Here is a 13,413-nt window from a genome sequence, read left to right on the forward strand (position 1 = left end):
TAACTAACTCATTTCAACGGCTCTGTCTTGGATGGCTGTTCATCTTGAAATAGCTAACTAAACTAGCTACGTTAGCCATGTTACCAAGACTCGAGAAGCTAATGCGTTAATTAGTCATGTGGTTTCAAGTAAGTAAGTTAGCTAGCAAACATGATAAACATCTGTCCATGCTACTTCTCAAAAATGTTTATTTGAATGCGATAATTCTGGCTATAAAATAAACGCCTTTCGGTGAGCTCATAATAGACTTGGTTAAACTTCAACATTTATTTGAAAAGGACAGGCACTGAGTGAGTCCTCATGTTGTTTGCCACATAGCAAGTTCTCACTATCATCAAAGGAGGGCAGTTCTTTCAGTGTCATGACCTGAGTGAGTGTGACAATCAGACCTTCAAAATTATTTTGCTCTCCTCTTTCCATCAGTTTCCTCATAATGCTATACTGTAGCCACTCCCTGGCAAAACCAACATGGCATCTGATAGCTACCCATTACATGAGGGCAGGAAAAATAAGAGTGACGGGGTGTAAAGAGCAAAGACAAAGAGGCTGATGTCCTGAAGGTCCAGATGGACATTGAGGATCTCACAGCCTCTGGCCACATTACCCTAAAGCAAGGGGACTGTGAAGAAGCCCTCAGCCTCTTCAAAAAGGCCTCCAAAGCTTCCATAGAGGTGACATTACTTAGGCTACTTCCTTGTTGTCCATTTTGAGACATTTTGTCCTGCACCTCACCCATATAATATAGGGCTTGCTAATACTGTCAGAGGGAGAACTGAGCACCTGATTATATTGTTTGGAAAATGTCCAGGCAACAAAAACTTGTCTGGTTCCAAGTCCAAATGAATTACAGTATTTACACAATCTTTATTGTCCCCAAATAGTAATTGGTTTTCACAATGACATACATCTGACAACCACACTATTTAGACATACTGTATGGAAGAAAGTCAAATATGCTGCATCATTTTTACTGGTACTTATGTTAGCTTTTATAATGTTTAAGTATTCTCTCTTACCATACTCTATCACCCACAGCTAAAGGAGACCAGGGTCCAGCGGGCATGTGCCTTTAACCTGGGAGCTGCCTACTTGGAGGCGGGTAAAGCCCTGAAGGGGCTGGACTTCCTGAAGCGGGCCCAGCCAGGAGAGAGGGGCGAGCGGATAGCAGACCTCCAGTTCAACCTGGCCGTAGCCTATGAGACCCTGGGGAACCACAGCCAGGCGGCTGGTCACTGCCTCCAGGCAGCCCAGCTGTACCGCTGCCAGGGGGACGGGGCCAGTGAGGGGGAGACCTGCATGAAAATGTCCCACTGTCACCTGCTCCTAAAGGTCAGTCAGCTCAAGGTGTATGTTTTTTATGGTTCAGCACGAGAATCAGATTACCCTGCCAAAAATCTCAACCCCTAACCATTAGAGGAGAACTGTAAAACATCAGTAAACTGTACTTATCTTCCTCACCTTAAGCCATTCCAAAATGTAGGTGGGATACTCTCCTAAAAAGATTTAAAATCAATCCAATACATTCCGAGAAAAGCCCAAGCTGTGCTTTTTTATAATGAGGTATTACCACCAGGAGATTTGCCTTCATGCACATTAAGATTGTGCTGAGTCAGAATTTAGAAGCCCACCCATATCTTCGGCAAAGAAAATAAGATACTTACGCATGAGGCCTAGAATACTCAAGACTGAACATTGAATGTTATGTAAGGACTATACCACAATAGGAAGAAAACAAGCTTCTCTGCTAAAAGAAATGCTCAAGTACTCAAAAAATTGCAATAGTTGCAATAGTTGAATGATTGTTGAATAAGTTTTATTTTTTTACAACCAAATGGAAATTGTTTCTTTTTTATGGAAATTGTTTCTTATAGAAGGGTCCAGACACCTTTAGAAACAAACAGCAGATCACTTCCTCATCCACTTTGTATAGTATGGGGGCCCTGAAAAAACATGAACAAAGGCTCCAAAAACAACCAAATATGTCATTTTAGAAACGGCAAAGCTCTCAGTATAGTGATGCAGGGCTTTCGATGTTGTACACATGAAATTGTGTCATTCCAAACTTTATCCGCAACATATTTCCTTTTGTGCAACTTGAGCGATACCTAAATTTAGTTGTAAAAATACAACTTCTCCTTTAATTGATTGTCAGTTGATTGATTCTTATGAGCCATCTTATTTCTAATGTATTAGGTGCTCAGAAATCATGCTTTGCAATTTGTTTAATCAATACAATTATAACACCAAGAAAAATCATGCCATTAACCTTTTCAGATCTTTAGTGAACCTGCCCACCTACCTCATCTTTGCTGATCACCAGCTGCCACTGATGAAGGACCAGTCTCTGTCATTATGGTCTGTTTTTTATTCGGACACCCTCAGTCGGTGTCAGAGTCAAGCCACGATTAAATTATTTAGAGAACTGCCATAGGCAGTGTCTGGGTGTTATCAATGAATTCGTATCATTTATAATAGGGATGTAACGATTCACCTACAGTTGAAGTCAGAAGTTTACATACACCTTAGCCAAATACATTTAAACTCAGTTTTTCACAATTTCTGACATTTAACCCTAGTAAAAATTCCCTGTCTTAGGTCAGTTAGGATCACCACTTTATTTTAAGAATGTGAAATGTCAGAATAATAGTAGAGAGAATTATTTATTTCAGCTTTTATTTCTTTCATCACATTCCCAGTGGGTCAGAAGTTTACATACACTCAATTAGTATTTGGTACCATTGCCTTTAAATTGTTTAACTTTGGTCAAACGTTTTGGGTAGCCTTCCACAAGCTTCCCACAATAAGTTGGGTGAATTTTGGCACATTCCTCCTGACAGAGCTGGTGTAACTGAGTTAGGTTTGTAGGCCTCGTTGCTCGCACACGCTTTTTCAGTTCTGTCCACACATTTTCTATAGGATTGAAGTTATGGCTTTGTGATGGCCACTCCAATACCTTGACTTTGTCCTTAAGCCATTTTGCCACAACTTTGGAAGTATGCTTAGGGTCATTGTCCATTTGGAAGACCCATTTGCGACCAAGCTTTAACTTCCTGACTGATGTCTTGAAATGTTGCTTCAATAAAACCACATAATTTTCCCTCCTCATGAAGCCATCTATTTTGTGAAGTGCACCAGTCCCTCCTGCAGCAAAGCAACCCCACAACACGATGCTGCCACTCCCGTGCTTCACGTTTGGCATGGTGTTCTTCGGCTTACAAGCCTCCCCCTTTTTTCTCCAAATATAACGATGGTCATTATTGCCAAACAGTTCTATTTTTGTTTCATCAGACCAGAGGACATTTCTCCAAAAAGTACGATCTTTGTCCCCCCCATGTGCAGTTGCAAACTGTAGTCTGTCTTTTTTATGGCGATTTAAGAGCAGTGGCTTCTTCCTTGCTGAGCGGCCTTTCAGGTTGTCGATATAGGACTCGTTTTACTGTGGATATAGATATTTTTGTACCCGTTTCCGCCAGCATCTTCACAAGGTCCTTTGCTGTTGTTCTGGGATTGATTTTCACTTTTCGCACCAAATACGTTCATCTCTAGGAGACAGAATGTGTCTCCTTCCTGAGCGGTATGACGGCTGCATGGTCAAATAGTGTTTATACTTGCGTACTACTGTTTGTACAGATGAACGTGGTACCTTCAGGTGTTTGGAAATTGCTCCCAAGGATGAACAAGACTTGCGAAGGTCTCCCCCAAAAAATATTGGCTGATTTCTTTTGATTTTACCATGATGTCAAGCAAAGAGGCACTGAGTTTGAAGGTAGGCCTTGAAATACATCCAGGGGTACCCCTCCAATTGACTCAAATTATGTCAATTAGCCTATCAGAAGCTTCTAAAGCCATGACATCATCTTCTGGAATTTTCCAAGCTGTTTAAAGGCACAGTCAACTTAGTGTATGTAAACTTCTGACCCACTGGAATTGTGATACAGTGAAATAATCTGTCTGTAAACAATTGTTGGAAAAATGACTTGTGTCATGCACAAAGTAGATGTCCTAACCGACTTGCCAAAACTATAGTTGTTAACAAAAATTTGTGGAGTGGTGAGAAAACGAGTTTTAATGACTCCAACCTAAGTGTATGTAAACTTCCGACTTCAACTGTATATGCATCAGTCCCTGGTTCAAATGTTTAAGATTTGAGTGCATCGGTCAGCGGGACCCCAAACCGATCCAAATGTGTAACATGCATATCCGAAAATCAATTCAAAATGGTTCACAATTTTGTTGTTGCTCAAATTACTTCTTTCTGCCTTCCCGAAAATGCCTCTCATCTTTTGTGACATATGTGTCCTCTCCTTCAGTGTCAAACTTAGCATACAATTGTGTTGACAGTCATTAATCTACAAGTCATTTTGCATGCCGAACAACCCCAAGCACAATCAGTAGTCAAACTGCGAGCAGCTTCGCTCGCTGACCAACGCGAGGCATGCCTATTTCTGATCTGACACATCTGCGCTTCACCTTCAGCATTCAGATGTTTGAAAATGTCTTGTGCAATATAGGCTTTATCACTTGAGTGACAACCAAGTAATTTGCTAGGTTATTTTTATCAAATGCGCTGTTGAAAATTGGTTTTACCGGAATAAAAGTAGCCTAAACTATCGTGGGACACACGGCTCTCATCTGGCTATACATGCTGATCAGGGCTTACATTGGATTTTATTTTGATTGTTCAGGTTCACCATCAGCAATAGTTTGGTAGTTTTTGTTGAAACAATGAGTATATACGGTCATTTTTAGATATACAAGGTAAAGTTGATAATTTCATAATGAGACAGCAATCACTTTGCTACCTGCACTGCATGGTCGAAGCGGGAGAAGAAGAGGAGCTCACTCGAGTCCAAAAGTCCAACTTCCAAAAGATCTAAACCATTCCATTATGAGACACGCGTGAAATCCAAAGTTGTGCTTATAATCATTGGGTATGTCATAGCAAATTGTTTACAAATAAATATTGATACATTACTAGCTAACACTTTTTTAATGTGCAAAAATGACGACTGAATTAGTGTGGTGATGGGATTTCAGCTCAAAAGCAAGGTAGATACCCAGTTTCCCTTATGGCTCAGCCCAGGTGCCTACATACAACATAGACATATACAGTACATCATTTACACACACACACACACACACACACACACACACACACACACACACACACACACACACACACACACACACACACACACACACACACACACACACACACACACACACACACACACACACACACACACACACACGCACACACACACACACACACACACACACACACACACACACACACACACACAGAGAAGTCGGCTCAGACAGATCCAGTTCAGAGAAGCCCAGCATATTTGAATTTAGAATAGAAAAGGAATGTGTTTATGCAACAAATGTTAGTGCATTGCATCGAACTGAATCGCTTCGATTCGTTCCTCCAAACAAACCGAATCGCACAGATCGTTTCAAACTTAAACTTATCGTTCCTGTATGGTATTGTAGCCCATGTATCTAAATATGTATCGAATCGTCTTGAAAGGTAAAGATGCACATCCCTAATTTTTAAGAGCTGCAGTGTCTGACTGACTCATTTGAGATCTGTAGCAGCCAGGTCTATATATTGACAGCTCACTGACTGTCCTACATAGAGCTGGTTCTGATTCAAGCTGTGTGTTTTCAGGACTGGATCCAGGCAGCTCAGAGCTTCCAGAGGGCTGGGGAGAGCTACAGGATGGCAGGCAAGCTGGACTCAGCCGCCACGGCCTTCAAATATGCAGGGAGTCACATGCTCCAATCAGATGACTTCACCATGGATGATATCATCACTGTGCTCACTGATTGCCTTGAGCTGAGCAACAACATCAAAAACCCAGAGTTGCTCGGTTGGTAAACTGTCAGATTAACTGAATTGAGGAAAAAACTAATGAGTAACAGCGTTGTCAGTCAACAATTTGGTCACAGTTTTGTGACTTTATCCCTCAGTCTTTCAGGTAAGGTGTACAATGACCTGGGCCTGAGTTTCTCCCAGCTGAAGTTGTTCCAGGAGGCAGCCTGGTGCTATGAGCGGGCCCTGCCCCTGGTCAGCACCAGGCCCAGCAGGCTTGCCGTGGTCCTACAGAACCTGGGAGCCGTTCACAACACACTAAGCCAGTACCGGCAGGCCCTGGACTACCACCGATAGACAGCCAGCCTGCATGGTGAGCTTATTACATCACTTACGCTGGAGAGTATAGTTATACTGTATTTTCTGCAAAGTTCAGTGCTGTTATGTACTGCATGTAATAATGATATACCATTTAGCATGCGCTATTCTCCAAAGTACTCTGCGTGCATATTTTTTTTGTATAAGTGGTGCAAGCACTCTACCAACTGAGCCGCAGAGAATCATGTGTGTGTGAGGAACATGTTACCTGAGGCGTGTAAGGAATAATTGTTTAGGCAGAGGGGCAGACCATTCCTCAAACATTTCATTATACCCTGATTAATCCTTTACAGTATCTTGGTCTGTCTGTGTGTCCAGTACTCTCCATGCCTCTAATCTGTCTCTGTGAGCAGCTCTCACATTAGCAAGAGAGTTGTGTGTATGTGTGTGTGTGTGTGTGTGTGTGTGTGCTCGTGCGCAGGGGTGTGTGTGGCTGAGATTCCACTGAGGCAATCCCATAGGGACTTACAGAGTGCTTACCACAGCACCACTGAGTGACTCACACACTGGTATTTCTTGTGCGTATGTGCATGTAACGGTTCTAAAGACATGTTTTTTTCGCCAGCCCACATGCTGTTGGGGATGTGAACGTGACATAGCTACTTATGCTTTTTTTAAGTGAGTGGAAAAGTGATGACGCTGTAAAGATTGTCTCTTGTTCCCTGTATTAACCCCTCTCCCTTTGTAATCTATCTTTCTCTCAAACTCTGTGTCTCTCCCTGATACCCTTCCCCCTTTCTCCCCATCATTCTGTGTGTCTGCGTCAGGGTCTTTGGGCAGTCGTCGTGCTCAGGGCCGCTGCTTCAGTAACTTGGCCTTTGCCCTCAGTCAGCTGAGGGAGCATGAGGAGGCAGCAGAGAACTACCTCCAAGCCCTGCAGGCCTTCAAAGACACTGGTACAAAATCAAGTCCAACTTTATTCTTTCTAAGAATAATAATAAGCACATTTGTCATGTTGGAAGTGTGTTCTAATTGTTTAAACAGGCTATTAATGACTCTTTACATCCATTGACCCCTTTTGACACTNATAATAATAAGCACATTTGTCATGTTGGAAGTGTGTTCTAATTGTTTAAACAGGCTATTAATGACTCTTTACATCCATTGACCCCTTTTGACACTAAGTCTCACCCTCTTTCGCTCTCTATGTTGTTTACTCAACTTTCTCAATATTTCTTTATATTTATCTTTCTTCTTCCTCATCTATCTATCTATCTAGATGACTATAAGGACCAATGGCAGGCTTGTGAGGGTTTAGGGGAAGCTCGCTTTAAATTGATAGTCGGCAGGTTTGTTGTGGTGCCATATTCTTTCCATTTTTTAATAATGGATTTAATGGTGCTCTGTGGTATGTTCAAAGTTTCAGATATTTTTTTGTAACCCAACCCTGAACTGTACTTCTCCACAACTTTGTCCCTGACCTGTTTGGAGAGCTTCTTGGTCTTCATAGTTCCGCTTGCTTTGTGGTGCCCCTTGCTTAGTGGTGTTGCAGACTCTGGGGCCTTTCAGAACAGGTGTGTGTATATATACTGAGATCATGTGACAGATCATGTGACACTTGCACACAGGTGGACTTTATTTAACTAATTGTATGACTTCTAAAGGTAATTGGTTGCACCAGATCTTATTTAGGGGCTTCATAGGAAAGGGGTTTGAATACATATGCACGCAACACTTTTCCGTTTAAAAATATATATATATATTTTTTGAAATGTTATTTTTTTCACTTCACCAATTTGGACTATTTTGTGTATGTCAATTACATGAAATCCAAATAAAAATCAATTTAAATTACAGGATGTAATGCAACAAAATAGGAAAAACGCCAAGGGGGATGAATACTTTTGCAAGGCACTGTATCAACCATCTTCTGGTCTGTTGGTGGGAACTATAGTGTGTGTGTGTGTGTGTGTGCGTGCGTGTGTGTTGACTGTGAAAAATGTGTTTCCATTTTAAGCCACTTTCAACTCTCTTGTAGAACTTGTAAGTGTACTCATGCGTTTCTACAGTTTCATCTCCAGTGTACTGACTGGGTTGTTGTTCCCTAGTGAGTGGAGCTGGCTCTGCAGAGGTGTCTACCGGACAGCAGGGGAAGGAGGAGGAAGCCCCGGGTCCAGATGGAGAACAGGCACACACAGTGACGATGGGAGAAGCATGTGACTCCCAGTCACCGGTGACAAGATCTCTCACTGAGAAGCCGGGCTATCTGACTGTGCTGCCAGGGGCAAACAGGCAAGGCATTTAACACACACACACACACACTGTAAACATCATCATACATGCTCACACAGTGCACATTATCACAAATTTACTGTACACATTAGCACACATACATAGATGCACCATTATACACACGCTCAATAACACCCATCCAGACAACTCATAAAGAAACGCAGAGTAATTTTACTTGTTGTKATTGACTTTGATTCTTTATTAGCACACTGGAAAATCAAACACTTTTTAATTTCGTGCCATGAGACTCGGGCCTCTTAAATTGTTTATTTTTGCAGAATGTCTTAAAGGTATTAACACCTATTGGGTTTTCTTAAATTACACTGAAGAAGATGAGCTCTGTGAGTGTCTGCTCTGCAGAGAAGAATTGAATAATAGGGAAATGGAGAGTCATTAGCCAGCCACAGATGTATCATAAGAGCACCAGCAGAGAAAACAAAACCGCATACATAATTCATGTCCATGGCAATGACCTTGGCCTCCACTCATGATTCACTACCATCCCCNTAATGGACAAAAAATGTGCTTTTCTTTCAAAAACAAGGACATTTCTAAGTGACCCCAAACTTTTGAACGGTAGTGTACATAGCTGCACCATTATACACACGTGCATAGCCCAATAACACCCATCCAGACAACCCATAAATAAACCCAGGGTAATTTTACTTGTTGTGATTAGCGCACTGGAAAATCAAACACGTTTTCATTTCGTGCCACCAGACTCCGGCCTCTTAAATTGTTTATTTTTGCAGAATGTCGTTAAGGTATAAACACCTATTGGGTTTTCTTAAATTACACTGAAGAAAATGAGCTCTGGGAGTGTCTGCTCTGCAGAGAAGAATAGAATCATGGGGAAATGGAGAGTCATTAGCCAGTCACAGATATATCATAAGAGCACCAGCAGAGAAAACAAAACCCCATACATAATTAATCTGCATGGGGATGACCTTGGCTTCCACTGATGATTCACTACCATCCCCCTGTAAACACACACTCATTTCTGCATAGCTGCACTATGTTTGTTCTCCCGTTCCCAGAGAAACCATATATCTAAGATGCCTTTAACTTGGCATTGCTGTGTGTGTGTGGCCAGTGTTACACTGCTGCTTGTCATTTTAAATTATTCTTGAAAAGTTATTTTTGAGATGATCATGTTTGAGCGTGCCTCTTCCTCTCATCTCCAGGAACCTGAATAATACATATGAGCAGCCCGACCCCCATTACTAGAACCAGGACCCATCAAACCACCCTGTACTCACCCAGCAGAGTAAGAACCACTCCCCTCAATCTTAACCTGAGAAACGGTTGCACAACATGAACTTTTGCACAAATCTCCCATTGAGGAAGTAGCTAGCTACTAGTTATAACTAGTGTGTGGGCTAAGAGGTCCTTATTTGGACAAAGGACCACTAGCATGTTAAAATAACACTATAATTTTTTAAATCCACATTCTGCACATATTGTTACAAGAAAGTAATGGCTATGTTATCAAAAGCTTTGTTCAAACAATTTTTACTGTTTGTTATAATCCCTCTGTAGGCGAGCATTAAACCGAGGACAACACAGACTAACAGGTACGTAATGTTTGTCTGTGAGTTATTTCCAGTGATCGGCTTCAGTTTGAGTAATCATTGATGCTGACAGAACACGTATCGTGTGTTTTAGTGAGACTCCATTGTCCGAAAGCTCCGAAGTTTCACCCACTGGTGCGTCAGATAATGAAGAGACCATAACCCTGTTAAAGAAACGGAAGTCCCAAATCTGCACAGTCATGTGACTAGATGCAAGTCCAAGTTAATGTGGTTGGTTAATTGAAAGCATTCATAGGAATGACTCTATTGAGTGTATTTCTATGGCTCAAATCTGCTCTTTGCACATTGGTATTAAAAATTCTAATGCACATGTAAGTGTTACTGTATAACATTGTCTGTCTCATCTCCTGCACGTACAAGTGTTGCCTTGTCATTGCATTTGTCTTCCAAACACTCCCTGTTTTTATTTTTTTATTTTTTATTTAACCAGGTAGGCTAGTTGAGAACAAGTTCTCATTTACAACTGCGACCTGGCCAAGATAAAGCAAAGCAGTGTGACACAGACAACAACACAGAGTTACACGTGGAATAAACAATAAACAAGCCAATAACACAATAAACAAGTCAATGACACAGTAGAAAGGAAAAAAAGAAAGTCTATATACAGTGTGTGGAAAAGGCATGAGGAGGTAGGCAATAAATAGGCCATAGGAGCGAATAATTACAATTTAGCAGATTAACACTGGAGTGATAAATGAGCAGATGTGTATGCTGGTCATTGTCCCCACACTGAAATTGGGGAAGAGACTGTGGATCTGTTTCCGTCCGTTAGTACGTTCATATGTTAGTCACAAGCGATATCTCAGACAGCATTGGCCCGGTTTTGACTAAACTTTGGTGAATGATGCATCTTGCCATAGCTTTACGGCATTTAGAAAATTACACTGATTGGCCAGATGGTGGCTCTGTAACGAGATTGAAAATGCAAACTTTGTAAGGTCATGCCCCTCACCCCGTTTGACCTTAAGTCATGAAATTTAGTAGATCGGTCCCTGTCTTCACAAGGAACAAATTTGCCTCGGGACCCATAAGTTCCGCCATGATGGATTTTCCGCCATTTTGAATTGTGTGAAAAACACTTAACCCTACTCTTCTGATACCGAATGACCAATCTGCACGAAACTTGATATGTGGCATTTATGGAAAACGATCTCTCAACGCAATATTTTCCAGACTGGTAGCTAAATCAACATGGCTCCTATTGACTAATAAACATTCACCTGGGTGTGGTCTGGCACATGCATATAAATCAGTCAATGATATTCGTATTGTAACAGAATTTGGTAAACACTGTCAACATTTAACATTTACATTTAAGTCATTTAGCAGACGCTCTTATCCAGAGCGACTTACAAATTGGTGCATTCACCTTATGACATCCAGTGGAACAGCCACTTTACAATAGTGCATCTAAATCTTTTAAGGGGGGGGGGGGGTGAGAAGGATTACTTTATCCTATCCTAGGTATTCCTTAAAGAGGAAGACTCAGCATATGCAAGAACATTCATATCGACCTTGCTGTGGCGCTATAACGGGCTATATCAACTCTGTTGATCTGTTTGACTTAGTGATGAAATTTGGCACGCATGTTTAGGGATATGAGCTAACCCACACGATATCTCAGACACCACTGGCCCAATTTTGACAAAATTTGGGTGAATGATTAGTCATGCCATAGAGATCTGGCATTGACAAAATTATACCTTTTGGGCCGGGGGGGGGGGGGCTATAGTAATCAACTGTACATACGTTAGTCATTTGTGGGGGGGATGACATTTTTACTGTTGCCTTATTTCAAGGTGTCTTGGTAGTCAATATTCTAAGATTGTCATAATGTGTATCATTTCTTCGATCATGCTAACTTAAATCTCTGCTCTTCACTTGAATCATGGTTGTACAATTTGAAATAAATGTAATCTGTTTTTGAAGTATTTAACTCTGATCCTTTGTAAATTAATAGTCACCCCAAGGCTTAACAAAGCCAGCACCGTTGATCATTGCTACAAGAAAACACAAAAAAGAACAAGCACTCAATCTGTTTTCAATTGGTTTTCCTAAAGCTCACACTATGAGAAAATAGGCCTAACCTTTCATTAAATGTACACAATTGTTACCCAGAGGAGGGTCATGCTTTTTCAATTTCAGTCAGGGAGAGGGTTTAGTCTTTATTCCTTTTTATAATTTTTTTATTTAGTCCATGGGAGGGTCATGTAATTTGTAATCGATTTAAATGTCATTGCTCAGTGTTTGAGAATTAGTATCTCATGTGTGCCTGATGCTGCCCCCCAGCTGATTCTCTGCTGGGTGTGCAATATCAAGTGTGCCTAGTGTGGTCTCAATAAAATGATCCATAGCCTAGGGGTGGGCAAACTTTTTGGCTCGAGGGCCACATCGGGATTTTGAAATTCAACTGAGGGTTGCATTTTTTGGGGGACCAATTGTTTGTTAAAATCAATTTGCAGGCGTCACTACAGACCAGGGTTCGATCCCAGGCTGTGTCACAGCTGGTCGTGACTGGGAGACCCATGGGGCAGCGCACAATTGGCCCAGCATCGTCCAGGTTAGGAGAGGGTTTGGCAGGCCAAGATTTCCTTGTCCCATCGCGCTCTAGCAACTCCTGTGGCGGGCCGGGCCCATGCACGCTGACACGGTCGTCAGGTGTACGGTGTTTCCTCTGACATATTGGTGCGGCTGGCTACCGGGTTAAGCGGGCATTGTGTCAAGAAGCAGTGCAGCTTGGCTGGGTCATGTTTCGGAGGATGCACGGCTCTCGACCTTCGCCTCTCCCGAGTACATACGGGAGTTGCAGCGATGGGACAAGACTGTAACTACCAATTGGATACCACAAAAATTGGGAGAAAAAAGGGTTGTCTGTTTTAACAAACCTTTTTTATTTTTGTTCTTATGTATTGAATATAGTTTTTTTGTGTTGTGTTTTTTTATAAGCCCTTGGGCTTCCAACCATACTTGCACACCGTTCTTTATTTGCTTTTAACTGTATTGTTGTTTATCACTTATTTTCTTCGGTGCAAATAAATTCAACCTTTGGTTTTAGGTTATGTGTTAAAAAAACAAATGGCTTTTTCTCTAAGTCATTGATGATCAGATACTAAAGTTGTAACTGGTTCTGTTGCGCAAAATGTTTACAGTTGATAGACAACTTCAGCACTGTTCCAAACTTAGACTATCCTCTTTTTTTAACAATAGTCTTTAAGGAAATCTAAATGTCTTTGGTGCTGCAGCATGCGCTCATTTGTTGACATGCTCTGTTGTGGTATTTAAAAAGATTCTGTTTGTCTCCAGTCAAGTAAAATGACGTAGAATTGCAAGAAATGCGTTTATAAAAGGCACACAAAAAATCGGACTGCAAATAAGATGATGGATTCATGCAGT

General features: G+C 41.4%; 1 protein-coding gene and 1 long non-coding RNA gene across 2 annotated transcripts; both read left to right on the forward strand.

The window, feature by feature from the left end:
• Positions 1-566: 566 nt before the first annotated feature.
• LOC111950542 (tetratricopeptide repeat protein 24) lies at positions 567-7,174 on the forward strand. The gene is made up of 5 exons (XM_023968179.2): positions 567-671; positions 1,036-1,329; positions 5,675-5,876; positions 5,977-6,191; positions 6,964-7,174. Exons 1-4 carry the CDS (start codon positions 567-569, stop codon positions 6,009-6,011), a joined length of 636 nt encoding a protein of 211 aa, XP_023823947.1. The 3' UTR covers positions 6,012-6,191; positions 6,964-7,174.
• A 1,780-nt stretch (positions 7,175-8,954) lies between these two features.
• Positions 8,955-11,440, forward strand: LOC111950289 (uncharacterized). Its single transcript, XR_002875475.2, has 3 exons — positions 8,955-9,695; positions 9,968-10,002; positions 10,094-11,440. It is a non-coding gene; the product is annotated as an uncharacterized lncRNA (long non-coding RNA).
• The last annotated feature ends 1,973 nt before the right edge of the window (positions 11,441-13,413 follow it).

This window comes from Salvelinus sp. IW2-2015, linkage group LG23 (assembly GCF_002910315.2).
Source record: "Salvelinus sp. IW2-2015 linkage group LG23, ASM291031v2, whole genome shotgun sequence".
Taxonomy (NCBI): Eukaryota; Metazoa; Chordata; class Actinopteri; order Salmoniformes; family Salmonidae; genus Salvelinus; species Salvelinus sp. IW2-2015.